This window comes from Manacus vitellinus, unplaced genomic scaffold (assembly GCF_001715985.3).
Source record: "Manacus vitellinus isolate BGI_N305 unplaced genomic scaffold, ASM171598v3 scaffold_63_pilon, whole genome shotgun sequence".
NCBI lineage: Eukaryota > Metazoa > Chordata > Aves > Passeriformes > Pipridae > Manacus > Manacus vitellinus.
Window position 1 is genome coordinate 1740565 of NW_021940711.1, and position 24850 is coordinate 1765414.

Genomic DNA, 24850 nt, shown 5'->3' on the forward strand with positions numbered 1-24850 from the left:
AGTCCGACCCACATTTTAACGAGAAATGAGAAGGATTGGGCTTATCTCCTCAGTGCGTAGTGGTGCTCGCTTCTACCTGCCCTGCACCGGGTGGCGTTGGCTGTCGCTGGGTGGGTAAGAGCCCTCCTCTGAGCTCTGTGCCCCTCGGCTCGGGATGTCGTGGGGGAGAAGAAGGGGAGCCCCTTTGGCCTGGAAGAGCGAGGGTTCCCCCTTCCAAACTGCCTGGAAGAGCGAGGGTTCCCCCTTCCAAACTGCCTGGAAGAGCGAGGGTTCCCCCTTCCAGACTCCCGAAAGGATGCACACTGCGCGCCTTCTCAGCCCGGCCTGGGTTTTTGGAGCGAAGGCGTGATCCAGACAAGCCGAATAATGATTTCTGGTGGGGTTGGGCGGTAAATGTGCCAGCAGCTGCTCTTCTGGCATATTAGTCACTGAAAACACTTCGTTCTTGCCGACTGGCGGTGGAGGGAAGGATGATGCTAATTGACTTGAGGTTGACATTTAGTGGCAGTTCGCATTACAGATTTGAGTCATGCTTAAAAATTAAGACTTAAAAAAAAAGTGCACAGACTGTATTGGAATAGAATTTCACTGTCTTTAACATTTTATTTAGGAAATAAAAAGAAGACAGCTAGCAGAAGCTGCTGAAAAGAGGCAGATGGAGGTAACGTCTGATAAAATGCCATTTATTCAAATTACTTTTTATGGGGAAAAGAGCTGGGACTTCTGTGGGAATACTGGATGTCATGTTTGGATTGTGGGATTTGTCACTAAATAATGTCCTAGTATTATTAATGTCTTTTGTACCTTTATATATATATATATATATAAAGAGTTTCACAGCTAGGTAGATGCTCAAAGACCATTGCAAGGTAACTTAAGTTTGTTTGGATGGGAGAAGTTTTATGGTAATTAAAAAAAAACAACCTAAGAATTGAAAGTTCAAGTTCAACACTATTTTTTCCTCGTTCTGAGACTTCAAAACAAGAGACTGAGAAATATTTCAAACCAGAGCAGTCAAACAGTTGTTTGTACTTCTTAAAAAATTGCCAGTTATATGCACTTGCAACTTCAGTTTATCAACATGGCAACAGTTTGAGCATGTTTATCAGCTCAAACTCCTGCAAAGACTTAGTATGAACTTACTCTTCTATATTTTTACGTTGCTAAGCTTTAACTCCTTCAGTACCTTTAAAGTTAGAAAAGGTAGGATGCAAATGTTCTAGCAGACCATAAAACTAGCCAGTCTGTTTTTTTTCCTTCCATACCTCCCAAAAAAGCTTATAAATAAACTCTTTACTTATTGTAGATTTTGAATGGTGTATCTCAGAGACCACAGCTGAACTGTGAAGAGAAATGAATGTGTTATTTATATGAATGTCAGTGACATTTAAATATTGAATTAGAAATCGACTATTGATCATGGGGACTGTGTTGGCCTTGTTTGAAGAGAGTTTGGTAAATAACTGAAGCAAAGGCTGAGTGATGCTTTAGAGTCCTTTAAAAACTCTTGATTTTGTTTCATACTATGTACTAAAAGCAATCCACATGTTAATTTTAATCACAGATGGGTTTCAATCACAAAGGGGTTTTTAAGCATAACTGTAGGAAATACCTAGCTCTTAACTGGCTAAAGGGAAAGGAAAAATGAAGCAACTTGGGTTGTGGATGACCTTGAAGTTTTGTAGGACCTGTTAGGCTGCTAAAGAAAACCAGAAGTATCACACTGTCTTACTTTTTTTGTTTTCTTGAAAGACAAAGAGATAAAACATCTACCAGGATTTTTCATTGCTATCTTTGAGAGCATTTTAGCCTCTGAATGTTGGGTAATGGAGATGTCTTTCTCTGCTTAGTGTTTTCCTGTAAATGCTTCTTAACTGCTCATTATCCAGTCTGAAGTCCTGTGAGCTGTTCTTCCTTTTAGGGTGCTGTAGACAGTTTGGGTACCTGACTCACTTGGAAGACCAGTTTCCTAAAAGGCAGTCAGTCACCACAAGGATGTGAAACAGTTAACAGGTTTTTCATCTGTATTCCTGCTATCCACACAGCCTATGAAAGTTTGAAGGGTAGACTCTCACACAGGTTATTTCTCACAGATCACAATTTGAAAGTTTGAAGGGTAGACTCTCACATAGGTTATTTCTCACAGATCACAATTTGAAAGTTGAATTTCTTCACAGCCTGGGCTAGCACTACTAGCACAACCTCTTTTCTCCCCTGTTTGTGAGGGCAAGCGTAGGCCCTGACACTGGAAAAACCACAGACTACAAATCTGTGGACTTTTGGGAACAGAGGTTCTGGTTCTGCATCTGTGGATGCAGAGCAGGTACCTGTAATTGCATTAAATATATTCACCTGGATGTAATAACAATATGAAACAAAACACCCTCACTTACCTATGAGGCAGTATCCTAAAAGGGCTACCTTGATGTGATGATATCATTACTAAATGTTTCAGTCTTTTCACACAAACCACAGTTCACAAAACGGTGTTGCCAAGACTTGCAGTTTTGTTTTCTCCCCAGAAAAATAGCTAACTTGGTCTTACCCAAGTGTGTTTTCTCCCAGGCTTCCTCTCGAGGTATTAAGAATGCTTACTCTGTAGAGCAGAAGAAAAAGAAACAGGAAGAAATAGAAAAAAGAATGGCAGCTTCACGTCCTGGAGGAGAAGGAGGGCTGAGAGTAAGTTTCAAGAAGAAACAGTGTGATTCAACTGAGAAAATCCTGTTTTGTCATGTACAAGGCTGAATAACTTGAGGAAAAACCAAGAGGAAGGGAAATTGAGTAGAAATGGAGGTATTTCCCATGTCATTATCATGCAGTGTCCTTAATGAGACTTCATTACTGGGATACAAACACAGCAGGGATGGCAGAGAGGTTGTTTTTTTTTTCCTCTCCACTGTTTTCTGCATCTGTGATGCATCAATTTTACATGTTTCTCAGCACTATGGACCTCATCAGTGTGTTGTCCTGTATTCTATGTCCCTTTTCAATGCTGGTTGAGATGTCTCTCTTCTCTGAGAGTTTATAGAAAGCATTTGAACTAAGTAGGGAGATGGCCTTGGGTTTCATGTATCTCTGTCTCTTTAAAAAAGAAACATGCAGTGTTGGCATAAATATGGATGAACTTCACTATCACTGCTGTTCTAATGTAAACTTTCCCTCAGAAGGCCAGGCAGAGATTTAATGAAGAATTATAACTTCTCTAAAGCAACAGAGAATTCAATCTGATCATTGAAACTCAAGCTTCCCAAGCCTTCATCTTTCACCCTCATTGCTGTTTTTGACTCAGGAGGCAGGAGTCTTTGTAAGATGCCACTGGTACGCTGCATGTCCCTCACCTGCTGGGTATAAAAGGTGTTTTATTGTAGAATTTATTGCAGTTGGACAACCTTGTGGTGGTCGGTTGGTTGGGTTTTTTCCTTTCTTTTCCCTATCTTCATACAAACGTGTGGTGTTTTGCTGTTTGTGTCTTTAGTGGCAGGTGGGATAACACGTGGCTTCTGAAGAGAAGAGGACTTCTATTGCCCATAACTTGCCAGTTTCTGCAGCCAAGTGGCACCTGCTCATAATGTGGCTTTTGCTGTTTCCATATGAAGACTCAGCAGTACTTTGCCATTGTGGGACAACGTGTGGAAACATTCACTAAAAATCTTAAGAACTAACTCTGAACACTAAGGTTTTGCCAATTTTGTTTGTTTGTTTGTTTGTGCATGTTTTATTGCTTCCCTGTCAAAGGAGTGAGATGGGTTTTCTCACCTGGAAGTGGCCTCCTTACCTGCAGTCGGTCAGTATGTGTGTGCTGTCTGGTCAGCTGATGTCTGTCTGTCTGTCTGTCTGTCTATATATGACTGGCCTAGGCACAGCTCAGGTTCCCACGCGTTGGTTTTGATGCTTATTTCAAGCTCTTCAATAAGCTCCAAGTCCTCATGTAGAAAGTTGTTCATAAATATATATATATATTTGAATATGCAGGTGACAGCATTTCTCTTTCGTTTCCTAATGACTTTTGAAATGCTTAGAATTTAGTGCCTTTTTCAAAACAAAGAAAAGCAGGTTCATGGTGAGTCCTTACAAATAGAATCATTTTGTTACCAGTTAAAAAAATAGAAACCTTTACAGATCCTGTATACATAGATCAAGAACGCTGTTTTATTATGAGCTTAATTATTGTTCTCCTCATTTTTCTGATGTGAATTTGAGTCTGTAAGTATTTATAATGAGTTGTGGAAGTTAAACATTAAAAATCTTATTATTAATTGTTCTCCTTTATTACCACAAGAGGGCAGTGCTGCCCTTCTCAGAATTCTGGAAAACAAACAGGAAAACAGTTCCTGCATAATCTGTTGGACGGTTCATTTCCTAAAATTTCTGCACCGCATAGGTGGACTTGTTATGATGCAGAAACCTTTTCTAAGTACTCTGTATTCAGCAGTGTCTATAATCCCTTTCCCAAACACGAAGCTACCATTGCCTATTTAGAGCTACCTGAATTATGTGTTACAATTAGACTTTCAAACTAGTGCTCCAGCTACTGCCTTGATAGAGGAGGGGAGTTTGTTGGAACATGATAAAACACTAAGGATCCAGCTCTTCTTTTTTTCCCAGAGAGCATTATGCATGGACTCAGTACTGCACTGGCCCCATTTCTGACCTACTTTACACTGTAGAGGCTCTTTTTCCCCCCCCTTGAACTATGTATTTCATCTTTTACCTCTCTCAGTAGTGTCTGATGCTGTCCTAGGAGCGCAGTCCTGACACAATGAGTTTCCTGGCTTAGCCTTCAGAATGGAGTTGAGAAGAGGGAGACTTTTCAATATTAATAAAGTGATGTTTGGGCTGAAAAAAACTGTGTCCTTGGCAGAAGAATGCCTTCATTTTCCTTTGGTTGCTGGCACTTGCTCTCTTCATTATATTAACTGGTCATAGCAATTTTTTTTTTTTTAAGTCTAGTGAAAATGCATTGAATTATAATAAAATACACTAAACCTTAATTTGAAATGTGAATTTCAATCTTAACAGGACAGTAGGTCATGTGAAGACATTTAAGCAGCACTTGTGCTTAGTTGGTCACTTGGGATGTTTCAGGCTTAATACATTTTCCTCTTCATTCTCTGTCATCCTGCTCCCCCAGATCTGCAAGGGGAGCAAATAACCATCAGTCTCTTGTGCTCAGTCATACAGCAGGGGCTTGGATGACAAGTCTGTGCTTGCATTAGTACCATGAACACTTTCATGTAAAGCCACTGCAGTAACCTCATGCAACCAGTCACAGTTCCTGCTCTTCTCTCTCCCCTCCTGCCTGTGAAATCCAGAGATATCTGTGCTTCGCAGGAGTCCTTGTTTTGAAATTCAAATTCATTCCCACAGCTACAAAACCCATCAGAAGATTTGGGAGTGTGTAGTTCTAGATTACAAAAAGCTATTTTAAAGGAAGTTCCTATAACATATACAACTAACTGTCCAAGTGGCCAGGCTCAACTGAATCTGGGATGTTATATGGGTAAATAAAAGCACTTGCTGTTGGTTTAAGTTATGGGGTAACATTAACTGCAGTAAATACTGCAGTTCAGTAGTGTACAAGCAATAGGTACCTGAACTGTACCATTGAACAGCAAGGCTGAGAGCTCTGTAGATTAGAGCTGCTCTCTCCCTGTAGATGTCTTCCCTCTCCTTCTTAGTGCTGCACTAAACAAATATGAAACACAGTAGGAATTTGTCCTTGTTCCCCCCAATCCTAGATGTTTAATTCACCTCAGAGGTTGTTAAAATGCACCTTTTCATGTAGATTATCTAGACCATTGACAGTAGGACTATTCCTTTTTTTTTTTCTTCTTCATCTTCTGAAAGCATCGTCTCGCAGATCGCTTCAAAAACTCCTGGCAGGCAAAGCCCAGTGCTGGTAAGCTGGAATGAAAGGCTGACTCTCCATGACTGTGATGGCATTGTCTTTGCTGCAGTAACAGCAAGTGAGACCATCTGCTGCTGCATATTGTTAAAATACACTGCTTGTGCCAGAGACAGAGTGTTCAGAGCAGAACATCCTGAAGTTTGGGGAGACACAGGGTGGGTGGCACCACAGTGGGCCCTGAGGATCACAGGTGACTTCAAATGTGGATTTGGCAGTGACAGACTGAATTCCTGGGACACAGCTCATCAGGCACGAGTGGTGCCAGCAGTTTCTGGGCAAACCTGTCCAGCCCATAAACATTTGCTTGATCCCACCTGTTTGTTCCACCTTATTTTAGATAACATACCACAGGCTAAGAAAGCAGGAGAAAGAGCAAAGAAGCAGCACTGTACCTGTTAGGTACTGCAGGGCAGCAGCCAACGGAGCAGTACAAAGAGTGAGCCCAAAAAGAGCCAAACCCTTGTCAGCATTTCCAGCAGATGCATGTTGTAGTGTGGCAAACAGCTCATCTTCCAGATCTAAAATGAACATGTGTAATGAATTCAGTGTTGGGTCTTAAGTTACAAGGAGCTTGCTGTACCTTCCCACACACATTCTGCCTCTTCATTTCTCTCAGCTCCACCAGCAGCCCTTGAGCTAGCTACCACGGATTTTACATATCTTCTTTAAATTGCTGTTAGAAAAAAAGGTGGTAATGCAAAGGAACAAGCAATTATCACTATAATACAGGTATGAAAAAAAACTATCCTCAATCAGTGATGTAAATAATCCTACTTGGAAGAAAACCTCCAGGTAATACATGAACAGCAAGGTGACAGAAGCTACTTCCTAAAACAAGCAATAACAGATGTTACAGTTACATTTCCAGACTAATTCTGAATGCCTTCCAGCATGGTGAGGCATATTTGACATTATACAATAATAATGTTTTTCACAAGTAATCTCCCATAATTTATCTGTCTCGAGGTTTAGCACAGTTTATTCACAGCCAGCTGGAGCTCCCATGAGGTTTGGTCTACAAGGCCTTTGAGAAGAGGCCTTAACTCCAACCCCTTCTTCCAGTGCTAACCAGCTTACTGCATTTTTTAAATTTTGTTTGCTTTATGGATGCTCCTGCTTTAATTTCCTCCTCTGTTATCCACACCCACACCAATGCAGTCAAATGCAGTAAGTCCTACCTTTTTTACACAGATTAGGTGGTAGTGGCAGTACTTAAATCCTTTATAGATCCATATAAATTTCCATTCTGGAACTGGCAAAATTGAAGTTTTAATCCAGGACTTGTTTTAATGAGATGATTTTTTAAAAAAAAAGATTTTTGAGTACCCTGAATCAAAAAAGACTATATTGATAGCTACAGTCCAAGCATGCAAAGCAGTTCATGTTTAGTTTAAAATCTTGGTTTGGATAAAACTAGGAATACCTTTCTTATCATTATCTGCTCTTGATTTATTAATGTGTAAACCCCTTCAAATATTTAAAAAACCCCAACATAACAGCAATGCAAACTTAGTCTTGGATGATGGAAATAAAGGTTAGACTTGATGATCCTGGAGGTCTTTTCAAACCTTAACAATTCTACGATTCTGTGAAATCCAACTAATTATTTCAAAATAAACGTCTCACACTTTCAGGAGTGATTTTTCCCCCCCCCCCTGTTCATTTGAAAACAGATCTCTCAATGCTTATATTAAGATCCTGACATTTTTCAGCTGCCCAGCTTTTTTTTAAAAAAGTGATGTTGCTTGTGGTCTGTGTTCTGCTGCCATAAGGGCAGTGACAACTGGGCCTTCCTATGGGCTTTTCAAAGGATTTACTGCTTGGATATATGTTTAATCTTCCTAGAAAGCGTCTCAAAATAAGAATAAAAGGCTGTGTCTTTTCTTTCTGAAAACCTGTTTGGAATTATGTCCTGCTGCACCAAGCAGTTGTGAACTGTTTGTATTTAGCAGATATTTCTAGATGGTGAACTGTGCCTGTTCCACAGGAGTGAGATACAACATGCTGATTTTAATAAGGCATGGAACATGAAAGACAGTCTTGATTCTAGCCTGCAGACATTCTGCTGTTAATTTTAAAGACCACAGGAGCAGATCATAAGAGGCATGTTTTAAAATTAAACATCAGAAAATAGAGAAAAACACCAATCAGTACTAATAAAATATATAGCTTTGAATGTTTTGTTTCCCTGCAAAGGAAAATTAATTTTCAATAAAATTTGGGTATTTCTGTGCTATCTGCTTGCCCCTTTCTTTGTGTAGCTCATTATTAGGGCAGCAAGCAGTATAGTATATTGTAAGCATCTGGTCAGTAGGAAGCAAAGGGAGGATGACAGATTACAAATAAATAAGACTTTCAAAATGTATGAGTATTTTAAAAAAATTTATTTCATTTGTAAATTTATACAGTCAGTGAAATAATCCTACAAAATTATTTTTCTAGGACATTAAAAGGCACATAAATTACCAAATATAAACATAGAAAAGTAGCCAAAATAATGAACTAAGCCCACGTATGCCTTTAGAGGTGTGTGAATGATTTATGAGAATGTGAATCACTCTACTGAGGAATATTTCACATTTGGCATGACCGACAAAATTAAAAAGAAGGGGAGGGAAAAGCTCATGTCCAAGAACAGTGCAGTGTTCTGTGGCTCTGGAGGGACAGGAAGGACCTACACACAGTTCTAACACAGCATCCTCTTCAGCTTTAAAGAGTAAAAAGGTGGTGAGGGGTGGGGTTTCTTGGGCTTTTTTGTTCTTTTTTTTTTAAAGTAATGGCTTTGGGAAGTCGTTTGGCATGCAATAAGCCGTTATATTCTACTGATTAAGAAAAGGTTGCAAACCATAAAAATAGTCACTTTTTATTTCATTTCAAGAGGCATTACCAAATAATTTCCACAAATATCCATTTTCCACCTGCATATATATTTTTCAACTAGCCTAACAGTCAAGGATTCAAAGTAATAAGATTTTCATACAAGTGTATTGTGTATTTTCTTCCATTAACAGGATCCACTCCTTTATGTAGCTCTAAGTATACATTCACATATTAAAGAGTAATAATTAGGCTAAAAATATATGTCTATTTATTATCTGATTGTAGTAATTAGCCTATCAAGGGTAATTTGCTATAAAAGATACAGTACTAGAAATAAATAGTTCTACAGTTCAAAAGATCTTCAAAATGGGTTGCCATTTCCAGTCTGAAATTTTCCAAAGTCCTTTTAAAAGCATAAACTAAATTCGCTACACTTGAGAAAATAATTTGGACCTACGTACATGGAGTTCCACTCACACATGAGAAGCTTATTTCACTTAATCTCCTTCTTGGTTTTGTAATGGGCAGAAACAACCAGGTAGTTGTCTGGATTCATGTCCCTGAGGGTCGGAGACTTGCTCTGGATGGGAGAAGTTTTGCCGTCCACTCGGGAGATCTGCAGCATTCGGCACGGGTCGTGCTTCAGTAAGTACCCTGCAAAAGTCTCCCAGCCTCCTCCAACACGAACCATCACGTGCTTGTTGTGCAGCATCTGAAATTACGTAGGCAGGAAAAACAAAAAAACAAAACAAAACAACTCTTGAGAGGCAACCGTTCAGTGAGAAATCACGTTTTTGGTTTTTTTTTTTCTGCTGTGCTTGCTTTAAATGAAAGTCAAGAACATATGTTAGTAGTCTGCTTTGCAATAAAAGGAAAAGGAAAAGAAACAGTAGTGGTTTTTATTTGCATTCTAAAAGTCAATTAAAAAAAAAAAAAAAGTAAGAAAATGAGCCGGTATTTTAAACTAAAGATTTTCATGTTTTATGTAAATGAATGCTACGTGTTTTTTCTAGTCCTGTAGCATGGAGTGATCCTGTTCTTCATGTGGAAATATGTCAGGCAACATGAATATTTTCAGATTAATTTTTTTGAAAATATGTTAGTAAAGACACCATTTTACATGTCTTGAAACTGGCTTTTCTTTATAGGATAAGGATCTATCTAAAGGAGTAGTGAGGGGCAAGCAACCAAAACAACCTCCTCTATCTCTAAAAATACGAAAAAAAGTTTAATCAAATGAAGTACCAATACTTTTAACAATTTAGTCTTGCTGACAATACATTCTAATAATGTAAAACAGTCAAATAAATAGCAGTGAGGCGTCATAAAGCAGCACATTCTATAGAAGCCACATCCTAAATCCCACACTGAAAAATCCTTTGATTGGGACATTTCATGAAATGCTAAACATTTAGCCCTAGCACCAGAAGTTAAAAATTGGTCCTGTAAAAGGCATTCTAGAAGATGTTTAACCTAGCCTGGGTGTTTGATTTTGGATTTACGGTGATGTCTATATGGTGATGTCTTCTAACATGCCCCAAAACGCCCCCGAGGTCTGCCAGGATTTGCAGTTGAGACTTACGTGGCACATAAACCTTTTGTAACACAGGACAATTCAGATTAGTACACACAGCATAGACAACAAAACAAGAAACATCCTCAATTAAACAAAATCACACATAATAAAAGGCAAAAATTTCATTCTTGAAAGAAACTCCAACCAACAAACTGGACCTCAACCTAAAAATATGTTCTTTGATTTCTGTGACATAAGGAGACCAATTCACCTAGAATGAAGAAAGCATGGCCAGCTGTACAGTAGAGTTTGAAAATCAGGTTAAGTTTATAAGGAATGGAACTCTTCATTTGAATAAGCAGCTGCAGATGAAATCTCATTTGACAGTTTTAACTTAAAGCATTTTTATGCAAGGAAATTCTTCCTTCTGCATTTTGGTTTTTACCTGAAACCGCCGTGGGAAGTCGATTCAGTTTTATGGATACTGGAAAATAAAGTTACTTCTGGTCCCTCCCAAGAAGATGCTCAAGCACTCTTAGGTGAGTTAATAACTCCCAGCTACTGAGTCTCTGCTGCTGCTTGGTGTTGTGCAGCTCTACACAGGTGAGATTTTACTCCAGACTTACACTGGTGTGAAAGCAGAATCACACTCACATCTTTGCCCATCACACCTTTTCCTCTCAAGCTCTGTATTCTAGTTTCAGGACTTTGTTTTGAACCCTGACCAAGGGTATGAGATTTGAATCGTGCCTTTAGCCTGGAAAACAGATCATGAAAGAAGCAGATGGTTTTTACGTCCAGTTTGAAAACTGCAGTTCAAATGGTGACAGAGCTCTGAGAAAATAGTTTGCAGAATTTTATTTAGCAACTCTCTTCTCTTTGAATGCCTGAAAAAAACCCCATTTGAGAACTGTCCCCAAAAACTTTGCACATTAAAACAATTTGAGTCCAACCTGTGCAGTACAATATGGGATGATGCTGTGGGGAGGAGTTGAATGTGCCTGCATTTCATCTTCCATATATTGTCACAGGGGGGTTCACCTTCCAAGAGCAGCTATTACCTGGACTTTTGATTAAGATGGAAACTTAGCAAAAAGTATATTTGGTCCAGTTTCCCTTAGGGACTATTGTGCTGACAAACTATGCCATTTCCTGATGCTCAAGTCAAACATGCATCTTTTATCTTTCCCCTCTTTGTTCCTTCTCCTTTGTATTATTATACTATTGTAGAATTCATTCAGTACTTGCTTTCTGCCGACTGGGTTTTCCTACATCCTAAATATAGCAACTGTTCATGCTGTGCTGTGCCACAAATGCACCATTTTACTCCTATGGTCACATTTTGATGTTAGTAACATCAGCATGAATCCAAAATAATTCTGCTAGCTTCATAATTGCTCCAGGTTCACAGAAGTATAAAGGATTTCTTACCAAGAAAAAAAAAATAAAATAACTTGCTCTACTTTCTAACTGGAAAAGCAGTTTCCTCCCCAACACACTTCAGCTGAAGATGAAATTTCTGAGATTTTATGATCCACCCAATTCACCCATTCAATTGCATGAGATCTCTGAGAAATAAGAAGTTGGATTCTGCAATAATAGCTTTTATCAGTCAGTATCAATGTAAATACATTCATGACATACATGTATTTCCCCACCATTCTCCAGCCAACTGAAACTAAGAAAATCCTTTCTAAAAATAAAATCCAACATATGCTTATGATTGCCATAAATCTCACTATTTCAGTTGTGTCTGAAGCTCTTCTCTGTAGAATCTGTCTTTAAGTTGAATCTAGGGTGAAGCAAACATATGAGAAAACAGATGACCAGGTAACAGCATCACAGAGGGAGACAGATTGTTTTGGTGGGCATCAGGGCTGTATCCAGAAATAACAAGGAAAATAGTTGATAAAAGTCAGGTGACACTAAGATTTCACTGCATCGGACTTTGTAAAATATAGGACAAAGTAAAATATAGTCTGACCGGTTATGGTTGTCACATAAATAAGTTTAGAGGATTTGATGGCTTATTAAAGTGATATTAGGCTGTATGTAAAGATATTAAGCTCATCTAAATGAGCAGAGTTTTACTGACTTGAAAAAAAAATAAATCTATTCAGTTTTATAGGAACTGACAATCTGGCCCAATACTGTTATTTTTCAGATTATAACTTTCTTACAGGGTATTTCAGGAGGGGAGGAGAAGCAAGAGGAGGAATTAGACACTATGGATATGATCCAAGTACTGCAAAAGCCAACACAAAAATCCTACCGACTCGAAAGGAACTTGGGCTGAGCTCTGGAAACCAAATGCAGCAACCTAAAGCAAATGTAGATAGTTGGTGTGACTTTAGGCCAACTTCAGAAACAGTGTAGGCTACATACTGAGAGAATATTGACTAGAAAATCCAAAAGTGTTTGGCAAAATAATGTAGGGATTCACACCCTTGGCCGTGAAAAACAAATTTCACGTTCCAAAAGTGAAACATTAATTGGGAAAGAGAACTGAATACATTGAATTTTACTGAATATAAGCCACTTAGACTCATTATCATCAGTAGGTATAGCTGTGTGCTGTCACACACACACGGTACACTCAGTATTATTCATGAACAGTTCTTAGTAAAAAAAAACCCAAAAAACAACAACAAAAAAAGTGAGAGCAGGATACAAACCTCAGACCAGGAATGGGACCCAGATCTGGGCTGCCAGCCTGCCCCAGCAAGTCTCTGGGCCTGTATTTAGAATATTTTATTGTCAAATAATGACAATTTATTCCACGGGGCTCAGCTCATGTGGACATACTCATGAAACATCTCTTCCATACAAGACACTGTAGGTTTTCTCTTCCTACTTGTGAAATGAAGAACTGATGTTAGGAGAGGACTTGCAGCCTGTGGCTGTGTTAGGGACTGACAGAATGTAAAGTCTACATTAAGTTTTTCTACTTCCCTGAGAATTCAGTGACCTGAAAACAACTGAATGTGTAATAGTCTTCTGATTATTTGCTTGCAAGCCACAATTACAGACATTAAAAACAGCTTATTAGCGACTTCATTTCTAGAATTCATCCTAGAATTCATAGCAAAATCCTGCAGTATGATCAGATTTAATCATCTGTCAGGTTGGATTTAGATATAGCCCAATTTTAAAAAGTTTACAGCCATTGTAGCATACACTTTAAAAAGGGCACTGCTGCTGTTTCATATGTAGGACTCACACTTATGGACACAAGGAACTATGCTTTTTCTTGGCTTACATTCTTCCTTTGTTATTGAATGTGTGTGTGTTGTCTTCTTAGAGAAAGGTTTTAGTGTAATAAAAAACAAAAGGCTTATTTTTGACTTTTAAGAGCTCACTTATGTGCCTAAGTGCACATCTCGGGGATTTGAATTAAACTTGACCTCTGCAAATCTGAAAAAGTGAAATTATGTAAGCCAATTCCAGTATTAATTATTCATCCACACTGAAGTCATCTACTTACAGTCTATTAACGTGTATTTTGGCAGAGAGCAATATATTAGTACCTTCCAAACTAAATTATCCTAGAGGTAAATAAGTGAAAATAAGTTTTTCCCCACCTGAAAACCAGGAAAAACACACTCCTCATTCTTCCTTGTCATCCCTCATTAAGTCACATCTTGCCTAAGCCCCCCCTCTTGATATAAGATTATACAAAACTGTTTTGGATTTTGTCTACTGGTTTTAAAAGTACCAAATGAGTCAACTTCTATCACTTCAGCCATTACATATGGATTTGTTTACGGACCACCTCTGAGTTTCTGTGTTGCCATTCTATAACCACAATAAAGGAGCCTGCACTTCCCCTCTCTGCAGACACCGTGCTAATGACATGGAAAACAGACAGCTCACTGGATTAACATCTCCCTCTCATTTTCAGGAATTACATGTAGTAAATCACACTAAATGAATCTCACTTAGCTGGAAAAAGCCTGAAAATAAGATGTCAAGAGCATTGTCACAATAATTCTAGCTGTGCTAGAGTCTAGTTTTAGAATGAACATTCTGAATTATAAAGAATTTTATTTTAATGTTATATCGTGGGCTGTATCAAACACATTAACAGGCATCCACTTAATGTCTTGAAACAATCTCTTACAAAGTGTTGCATAAAAAAGAGTGGGATGGAATGATACTTTATAAATGATCTATAAGCTTCATTGGTTCAAGTCTATCTTCCCAAAACAAGCTGAAGGTAAGCATTCCTGATTTTATACATATTTTTATCTATCCATCTATCTATAATTATATCTATAATTATAATGGTGGAAAATAAACAAGCAGACTTCCTGTATGCAAATACACAAGGCATCTAAATAATCATTTGCACGTGTAAATACCCAAAAGGCTATTTAAATATTAAAAGTATGAAACAGAAAATGGCAGGGGTAATTATCCACTTTTCTCATTTTTAGAATTTGGCTGTCACTTCACTCTGCAAACAAAATCCATCAAAGAGGACTACAAATATCTCTCTGCAGACAGGACTTATATTTGGGAGGTCAGCCCCAGTAAAGACAGTGGTTTTAAGCTTAACCTTATCTCTTTTGAAGTTTAAAGTAAGTGAGGGTTTCTCCTAGGCAAAAACTGTCATTATAATTACAGTACAAAACATAAAAGAAGGAATGGCAGAGGTGCAGTATATTATATATAGTGACAGCTTTAAACAAACATATCATCTATCACAGATACTGTTGTTCCTTCAAAGAAGACTTACTCTTCAAAAAAAACCAAACCACCTATCTTTGAATAAATTAAGACTTAACAAGAGACTTGTCAAGTTTAGTGGACAAAAGATACTTTTAACACTCACTATCCTATGAAAGAAATCTTTAATTATAATTGTGTTTTATTTAAATTTTCTTTCCTACCCAGACTTTTGTCACTTTTCTATTCCATAGTTGAGTCTCAAAAATGATGTAGAAATTCTTCAGGATTTGTATAGTGATAGCAGCTTACAGTATCATTATAAAATATAATATTAGGCACTATAACTTGTTATTATATTGTAATATTGTAGTATAGCATTAAATGAAATAGATACTACCTATTGTTTCACACTTAAACCTAGTGATACATTTTGAAATAAAGTAGCAATGGAAATGTAAAAATAAAGTAAAGATGTACTTTTCTCTGGAGGTGTGTCAATAACAGACACACTTTTGTCTCCTATTCCTTCTCCAAAATTAGCAGGACTTTGTATGTGTTTCTATCTGCCATTGAAAAAAAAAAAGCCAAAACTAGTTTAGTTCCAATAAGAAAAAAAGTTTAACATCAATGAGATCAATGCTCCTCTCTGATTAAGGTAATATTTATTTTTAAAAAAGGATTAAACTGGAAATCAATAAATTTAAAACCTGGCACAGAACCTGGGCAGATGATGTATGGAGATTTTCTTACATGTACTCTGCTTATTCAAATCTGACCTGAAACATCATTTCTTGGTGGGTTTTGCAAACTGGCTGGTGAAGGGTTAGGTGTTTGGAACATGAAGCAGTATTACTTTGTCACAAAACCACTAATAACACTTGCAGCATAAGCTTGCAAGCTTCAAAATTGATATTAAAATGATCCACCTGAGCTAATAAGTTAAGTTCTGGTCTCCTAGCAGATTAACTAACATATGCACCCAAAGGTCTCAGAGGCAACATAATGAACTGTAACAGCACCAAATGAGACCAGTTACACAACATTTTCAGGAAGTGACTGATGCTGAAGTCAATGGGAAGTCCAATTCTTCAAAATGTATTTTGGGTTATGTTTTCTGAAATCTGAACCAGACCCTTCTGCTAAAATAAGTGGGGTTTTTTTCCTTTTTTTTTTTTTTTAAAAAAAAGCCCCTAGGATAAGGGCTTTAAAACCCTATCCACTGTGTCCTTTGTTAATTAAATCCACTCCTACCAAAGCAGCCCTCTCAGTCCCCTTTTCATCTCACAGCTACTTCTATGAAAAGATGCATTACAGTGTCAGCTGCTTTCCTTCAGAAAATCACACAGCAGAGAGCTCTCTTTCATTTAGAATATTAAATGAATTGCTTCCACCCAACTCACCCTCATTAATTGATTGGTCATTTTGCTTGCACGTTGATTTCTCCTGTTTCTAAACTGACATTAGTGTCCATTCTCAAAAACATTCCTTTCTGTGAAAAACCCAAGCAAAGAGAGGGTAAGTAAAGCTGACTTGAAATGAGAACGCCTTTTGTCTCTTGGGGACTCAGTTTCTTTTCAAATCTTCTATATTCCATTAGCAAGTTCCTGCTAGGGGATCTTTGGACCTCATTTGAGATTTCCACCTCACAACTTTTCAATTTATTTTTCCAATACTTACCCAAGTTGTTAAACTACCTTATCAGTCAAAAATCTTTCTTTTTTTTTTTTTTTAACAGTGCTTATGAAACACTATTACAAGATGTTACATTTCCAGCACAGGGCTGGTAATGCAACTGGGAACAGAAAACATGTGTGCTGAAGACAGACAAGCACAAAAAATAAGTGTCTAGTGATTCCACTGAAATCAGACTGCTGTAGCTCAAAAATAAAGACTTCATATATTAACATACCTTGGTGGTATGATCCACATTATGTTAAAATGCTGTAATGCTGCTTAAGTGACATATAAGTCATACATAATTGTAAATTCCCCCTATCAGGAAGGCAAGTGGGACTGGTATAACCCTTTAGAAATCTGGGGACAGTGCTCACAAGTATCTCAACCCTCTGCCTTTCACCCTTGCATAGAGCTAAAGCCTGCTCCTCTCTTATGGCAAATCTTCCCCAAGCATCAAAGCAATACGAAATGAAAACAAAAATGGACATAGATTTACTCACAGCTCAGCAAACTAGCATGTAATCAGGTTAGAAACCGAACACCAAGGGGGAAAAGTTTACAAATTGTTCCTAGAGCTTTCCCCCCGTGGAGGTACAGATATGGAGAAGCTGAGATGGCTTCTTAGCTGCATCCTGGTTTATAGAGGTCAGAAAGAAGGCAGGAAACATATATTTTATCATGAAGACACAGGGTGCCTAAGAATGAATAGGATGTTAGATGGCTTATCCGATCCAAGGGGAATAACTAGGACCATGACCCCCCCCTTACAGCAGAGAGCAGGCAAACAGCATGTTTACAGTGGTTTTCTCCCACCAGAAGATCCTCCCATTTGATGTAACAGCAGAAGGTCCCCCTAGGACAGCACACAGCCTCCCAAAAGGGGCAACAGCAATTGCTGAAAGCAGCACTCCTGTAAATCCAATCTAACAACACACAGGGGTTGATAGAAGATCAGCAGTTGTGGATTAGGAGAAGTGCAGCAACAGCAGGGTGGTGACAGAATGGGAAAGCAGAAAATAGGATGTGGAAATGAGATGATAACAAGCAGGTGACCCAGAAACACCCACTGGAATGTGAGAGACAGCAGTGCCTGAGAGGCAGGGGAAAGGAAGTTTGTTTTCTGCAGGCATCTGAGAGGAAGCAAGAATCAAGCAGCACACTGACACCCTAAAGTGATGCAAGGCACGGAATAATGAAGGACAGGGAGGGAAATCTCTGGGCAACTCACAGTCATTACTGAAAATATTGAAAGACAACTTAAAGACTCAAAGGACAAACCAGAAAGTGGGACTGACAACACTGTCCCATAAATGATGGGGTCTAGCACAGCGATGGTTTTTAGCTGACATACGTTCTGCAGAAGAGATGGTAGAGACTGAAATGATGGAGCAATGATAGAGAAAACTGCACATTATACCTGACATCAGGACCTGAGATATGCACAAAGACACACACAAAATGCAGTGTTGGGGAAACTGAGAATCTTGTAGGAATGGGATAGGAACAAAGAATGATCCACTGGCACAGTGAAGTGAATGGAAAGATCTCATTAAGCCAGAGACACTGAAGAACAATCAGTTGATCAGGGTAGAAGACTCAGCTTGAGGGGGAGCATTTCTGCAGTCATTCTACCATTAAAGATACTCAGAGGCCATGAAATAACATCTCACCTTCTGAAAAAGAGATAAGTGAGGAAAGGGGAAATTTTTCCCTTTCACATTGCAAAAAGGCAACATCCTCTGTCTATTTGTGCACAGTAAGAGATGAAGTGAATATGCTTGGTATAATCACATAAACTACTGATGCACAGGAGCTCAGCCACTCTTTGTATCCCAGAAACAGCCAGGAATTGGCCTACTGACCTCTGGAGTTAAGGAAAAGTTGCATAAAGCATTTCTACAAAGGGAGGCATTGGGAAAGGTCAAAATAAGGTGTATTTGACTATAGCACAAATATTGCACTTAATGAAACTAATTATTTCAATAGGTCTGCTACAGCATGAAAACAGAAGGAAATATTCCAAATATTCCTGCCTGACTAATTGAAATCAAGGTACACCTTTGGATGTGTACTGATAAAAAAAAAATCACATGAGAATCTGGACATTTGGGATGCTCGTTCTCGATCAAATTTTCCCTCAAACCTTACATTTAAGTTTCTGTCTGACACAATTTTATAGCATTTGGGAATAGTACATGTTTGGTGCTTGATTAACACTGGAACCTTGGTTACTGTTTGAAAAAAGCATCCTGTGTAGGCGAGAACTTCGTGTGTGAGAAACAACACAGATGCAGACTGAGGTAAACACATTTCCTGTTCATTAAGTACAACTAAATTTCTGACAAGTGAAGGCTTTTATGTCTTGGACAAAGAGGAATAATGTCAAGGAAAAATAATTAGATATGGGATTCACATTCAGAATGGTATTTGTAGGTAAAGGGACTGTGTGTTCCTGCGAACTTTGGGTGATAACCTGGTGACTCTGAGGGCAATAAGGGTGACACTTTCTTGTAGCTTCCCCTCCAGACACATATGTCTGGGTCAACCACAAGGAAGATCCAGTCCCTATCAGCTGAAATGTGTGATATTGAACAGAAATTCAATATCAACTATTCAGAATAGTTGCTTCAAGCTGCAGCACTGACTCATAAGAAGTATTTCGTGCAGCACTCAGCAGAAGAGATGGTGTGGCAAACAGATTAAATACATGAAGAGAACTCAGACAGTGCTTATGAGGGTAAATGAAAGTATAAACTGGCAAATGCTGTCTCTGGATGGAGATATGGAAAACCAGATGTACCAAAGTCGAATGAGAGGGGGTAGGGGAAGACTGTCCTTCAGAAAAAAAGATTCAAAAACATAAGCATGAGGCTGCTAAATAAATTGATGAGTGATTGCTTAAAAAGACGAAAAAGGCTCTTACCTTTCAATAAAAAAAAATTTAAAAAATCATTTCCTTAATTATAATAGTTAATCTATTAGCATTTGGAGCCCTGAAAATTTTCTCTTAAAAAAAAAAAAGGCAGATAAAGAGGCAATTCTCTCTCACTTCCTAAAATTAAGTGTGTTAGAGAATAAGTTAGAGGGGCAGAATATAATAAGAAATAGGAGTTCTATTTATAAACTGTGCACAAATTTAAAACAGAAACCTCTCTAAGTACAAAAGGAATTAATTTTGCCCAGAGAATCAAGATTCTCCAAACTTACATTTCTTCAAGGCTGTTAAGTCACTTACAGAGTGCATTTGTGCACAGAATGATTATTCACTTACATTTTGCCACTGAATTCAGAGAATCTGGGCTTTCACCATGCAAATGTGCGTGGGTTGCATGTGAACACACTCGTGTTATGGCACTGCAGAAGTACATGAAAATGTTCTTATGAACCCTAAAGTACCATCTGTTTTCTAGCTATTTTCTCAAGACTCGTTCTGTCTCTCCTAATTTCCCGAGTAACAGCCCCAAAACAGCCAAAGAAAAGAAGATATCTCCAGCAACCAAATAAAGCCCTCCACATCTTCATCTACAGAATCCTTCTTGCTCTGCCTCTGGCAGGATGTGCACGTGGTAAGTGATGTTTTAAGTCCAGCACAGATTGATTTCACTTGTTGTCCTGCAGCAACCTCTGTGTTTCCCTAACTCTGCCTGGATTATTTTTCTTTTAACCTTCCAAATTGCTTCAAACAGCTACTTTCGAGTGTGTGCAAGATTAAGGCAGCAGCTAGAGTTAAAATGCTTAATTTTTTCCTTTACTGTGCATCCCCCTCCTCAGGGATACCAATGCAATACCCAGCAATAACCTCCCTGCAGTTGTGATCTTTCTAATATTTGTCACTGTGGGCCATTTTCCCCAAATCACCATCTTTTGCCCCCTATTGAAATAAAAAGGCTGACATCTCTCTTAGTGGTAAAAATCACGACCCAGAAGTTTTAAAATTATGCTTAAGGTATTCTGATTTACCCAGCATTCAAAATTGATTTCAGTTGAGGTAGGTATGGTAACATCCTCAAGTTGACTGTTAACATTTCAGCTTAATGTGCTGAGGCCAAAACAAACAAACAAACAAACAAAATAAAGCATGCCTAGAGTTGTCACAATTCAATTCATTTGCTTAGCACAGCCTATTAAAAAAAAATCAAACCAGAACAAACAAACAAAAAAACCCCAAACCAAACCAACCAACACACCATCACCACCAGAAAAACACCCACTAAACCAAACCCATCAAACATATCAGGGTTGCAGTTATAAATAAAATCACAAGGAGGCAGACAAACACCACAATCAATTAAAGGCATGAGAAAAAGGAAATAAAAAAGTATGCTCTGGACAAGTGAAGATCTCAAAAAGAACTGCACTCTGTTGTGCAAAGAAAAAAATAATAAAAACTGAAAGTCTCCAGACACCTGAACAAGGAACTGAATGCCATGTGTTTTATGTTTGCAGATTTATCTTTGAGAAGAACTAAAAAATATTTGAGACTGTAGAGGCCTTCTGCACTGATCAGCAGAACCAGCACCTTGACTTTCAATAGTTTTCTGCCTTCTATGAACTAATTCAGGATTAGCAGCTGGCTCATTTGGTTTGGCACTAGCAAGTAAGCAAAAGGAAAATCAATAAGTCTGAGGTGTTTTATAGACTGGAGAAAGATTGCAGTGAGGGCCCCAACAAAAGAACACCAGAAAGATTTGCATTTTTCTGGACATTTTCAGAATGGTCTTTACACTTTCAGGTGCAGAAACTGCCTACATTTTTTTCTGATGAAAAGTTCAATAATGTCTTTATTACTCAGACTTTTTACCTCTTCATGGCATTACTTTCAGGACTGGTGAGTGCTGAGGTGCCTGATCCAAGCCATAGGAGAAAATAATATGCAATGACTATAATACCATTTCACTTCCTCAGATTTATGAGAGAGATGTAGGTTTAATTGCAAGCTCCCAGACATATGTTTTGCATGTCCTTCAGCAAGTAAATATATTGTAATTTTATACTTCAAGTCTCTAGCTGGGCATAACAAGACTTATTTTTTTCCATTTCTTCTGTGTACGGGCTTGCTGGCTATTCAAAGGGAGGAACTGTGAATATATGTAGATAAAACATCAACAATAAAAGGCACAGTTCCCAATAACTGAGATAAACCAGTGAGAGGGTAGCTATGGTTGAAATTAAGAGCACTATCATAACTCCTCACTGAATGCCTGCAGATGAAATTGGTCTGTGCTCATAAGTATTGAGGTGTCTACACGTGCCTGAAGAGGCAGAACCTACAGTGCACAATTTCAATGGGCACTAGCCCCTATCTCTGTGTGACTGCAGCTTATTAAAAGAAATAAATACATAAAAATAAAGAAACAAACACAAAATAACACTGCCATCAGGATGCATTGCAATGATGGAGTTTAACTGAAGCGAGATGTGTGTCCCAGCCATCCGACCACACCGACCCGTGGAGATCATGTACTAAACCCCAGGAATTATCTAAGAGGAGCTGTAGTATGCTTTAAATCAATTTATTCCTGTGCCAAAGAACTAATATTTTAAAAAGCTTTTAAAAGCAATACAATGCACTAGCCAGACATAAAGCCATTTGTCCTTGGTTGCCTAGCGATCCTAGAATAGGGATGTAAATAAATTCATCAGGCCTTTATCCTGACTAACTCAAAAGGTTACATGCTGCTGTCTAGTCATCCTTAAATATATTTAACAACATGGTCTTTTAGAAGGAAACTACATTTTTATACTATTCCCTATAAAAAGACTCATTAAAATGTGGCTACATTGAGGGTATTGCTTACAAAAATCTTTTCTAATAGCATCAGGAATTACTAAATAACATTGAGGTACATTTATTGTGTCTAAGGATGGGTTATATTTCAGTAATTTAATCCATCTATTTTTCCTCCATCTTTCCTCTGCAAGATGTTTTTTTCCTTCACTTTCCACAACCCACAAGCTTTATGGAAGTCTGCTACCTGCATTACAGGTGAGAGAAAATTAAAACCTGCCAAATAATGGAAGCACAAAGGAATAAGCACAGACATGGAGAGAAGTGCAAACCTTCTCTTTACAAGTGCACCATGGCAATCCAAAATAGCAAGAAGGGGAAAAGAGGGAACTGTTCTCATCCCAATCTCCTAGCTGTCTGCTATTTGAGGCCAGTATATTGCTCAAATAGATGCAGCACAATTTTATTACCAGTCCAGTAGGGACTATTGCTTAACTTTTACCTTAAGGTGAAAGACTGCATGTGAACCTTTCCTGGGGAGCAGCTGACATGCTGCTAACTCACATCCTAAAAGTAATTTGGGTAATTGGCTCAAAAACCTCAGTTGCACCATCTACAGAGGCATAAATTAATTTCCAATATACTGAAACAGATCTTCCAGTCTGACTTTCTTCCAAAAATTTCTAGACCATGGAGCCAAGGCTTGGAGTCCAATTGTTTCCCCTCCTGATGTAGTACAGCAGGAGCTGTAATCCCATCTCCTCCCACTCAGGCTGTGTCCTGAGTTTCTAGCTTTCCACCACTCCAGGCTCCAACTCCTTCCCTTCCTGAGTTGCACCTACACCCTCAATACTTCTCACATGCAATATGGAGCTCTGCACTCCACACCAATGCCACTCCTGCCTTATCCTGGGCTAGATCATGTGTATAAAGAAGGGTACATGGACAAAAGAACAAGTAATGGCCAGGATAGTTAAGAAAAGAAAAAGGGTTCTTTTTTCTCTCCTATTTATACAGTTCCACTTCTACAGCTTCATTTAACCAGATGTCCTTTTCCTCTTTTGAAAAATGCCCTCCTAGATTCATAACCCTGTAGATTCATAAGCCCTGTAGGCAGAGCATGGTAAGGTAAAAAACATGAGCTGACCAACACTTAAGACTAAAGGTCATTACATGCATATGTCTATACCTGCTCTATTATTTGCTGTATGTCTGGTGAACAGACAGTAATTAACAACTGATACTTAACATTACTCAATTATGCTGAATATCAGGATGTTATACATTCATGCTAACAGCTATTTTTTATTAATTCCAGATTTTCCCTGCCCATAGCAGGAGGGTTGGAACTAGATTATCTTTAAGGTCCTTTCTGACCCAAACCCATCTATGATTCTATGTGGGCTTTTTCACTTGTACAGCACTTGTCTTTGAAAAATGCATTGCTTGTATATTTTATTTCACTCTTTATCCCACTATTTTCTCATCATAGTCCTAAGTGCCAGCAAGTCTCTGAACTCTAATTGTCCTGTGGCCTCACTCTAAATTCAATTCACACACACAAAAAATTTGACCATTATCTCTTTTAGCAACACGATGTTCTCACTGTTGCCAAATTCCATCTCAATTTGCCTTTACATATAAATATTATATAAACATTATAAACAGAAGCAATCTTTAAAGTTTCATGTAAACTGAAATCAAAGAACACAATCAGGAAATGAACGTTATCTAAGAAAGTCCAGGTCCCAAGAAGTGAGTGCACTGCCAACTCTATCCTGCAGTATTCCTGCTAACACTGCACTGGGACAGCTGTAGCTTTCATGGGAAAATTACTTCAGACAAGAATATTTTTGTTACTAGCACCTTTAACAGAGACAAAGGGGTTATAATTAAAAATCGGTGAACTGGCAATATTCAGATAATATTCCTGCAAGCAATACTGACTGATTTTATTCACAAGAATTGTCAGGATTCTCTAAGATACTTCAGAAAACCTGTGCAAAACACAGATAACCCACGATACTGGGTTATCTGGCTGCCTACAGAGTGCTTCAGATGCCTTCTGTTTTATGATTCTTAGTTATTCTGGAAACCTTGACCCGTGTGCTTTTAGATAAGATCTAACAGACAAAGAGAACAAAAGTCTCAAGATTTGTTTTCCACAGTCTTACATATGAACAGTTCAAGGCAACACCAAAATGATGAAAACAGTCACAGATGTCCCAGAGTAAGAGGCAGAGATTTGGAAATTGCCTCCTACCTCCATCCCCTGGTTTTTACATCAACAGAACTACATGCATAACCAAGAAAATTACATTTGGAAAGTATCTAGAGACAGATTGTTTTATCAGATCTTGCTTAAATTAAGACTAGGGGTTATTTTTTTAAATGAGCAGGCCTGATATAAATTTATTTAACTCCATGGGATTCATTAAAATGCCTTCTAATTTACACTGGGGTAATGAGGGGAGAACAAGGGTGGCATAATTTCAATAATGTTTATACTTAGGCTTAATTTCCTTTAAAT

The 24850-nt window shown here is 38.2% G+C and overlaps 2 protein-coding genes across 3 annotated transcripts in view; one reads left to right on the forward strand and one right to left on the reverse strand.

Annotated features, from left to right (window-relative positions):
* Positions 1-4846, forward strand: part of SVIP (small VCP interacting protein) — a 6642-nt gene extending 1796 nt beyond the window's left edge. Inside the window, exons 2-5 of the mRNA XM_018083429.2 lie at positions 31-110; positions 611-661; positions 2566-2679; positions 3476-4846. Of these exons, the coding sequence (XP_017938918.2) occupies positions 31-110; positions 611-661; positions 2566-2679; positions 3476-3490 (260 nt within the window). The 3' untranslated portion in view covers positions 3491-4846. The remainder of the gene's footprint in view (positions 1-30; positions 111-610; positions 662-2565; positions 2680-3475) is intronic.
* Positions 4847-8279: 3433 nt separating this feature from the next.
* GAS2 (growth arrest specific 2) overlaps positions 8280-24850 on the reverse strand; it is a 72905-nt gene continuing 56334 nt past the window's right edge. For both annotated transcript variants that reach the window (XM_008931749.3, XM_018083432.2), the window contains one exon: positions 8280-9440. In XM_008931749.3, coding sequence (XP_008929997.1) covers positions 9222-9440 — 219 coding nt within the window. In that variant the 3' untranslated portion in view covers positions 8280-9221. The remainder of the gene's footprint in view (positions 9441-24850) is intronic.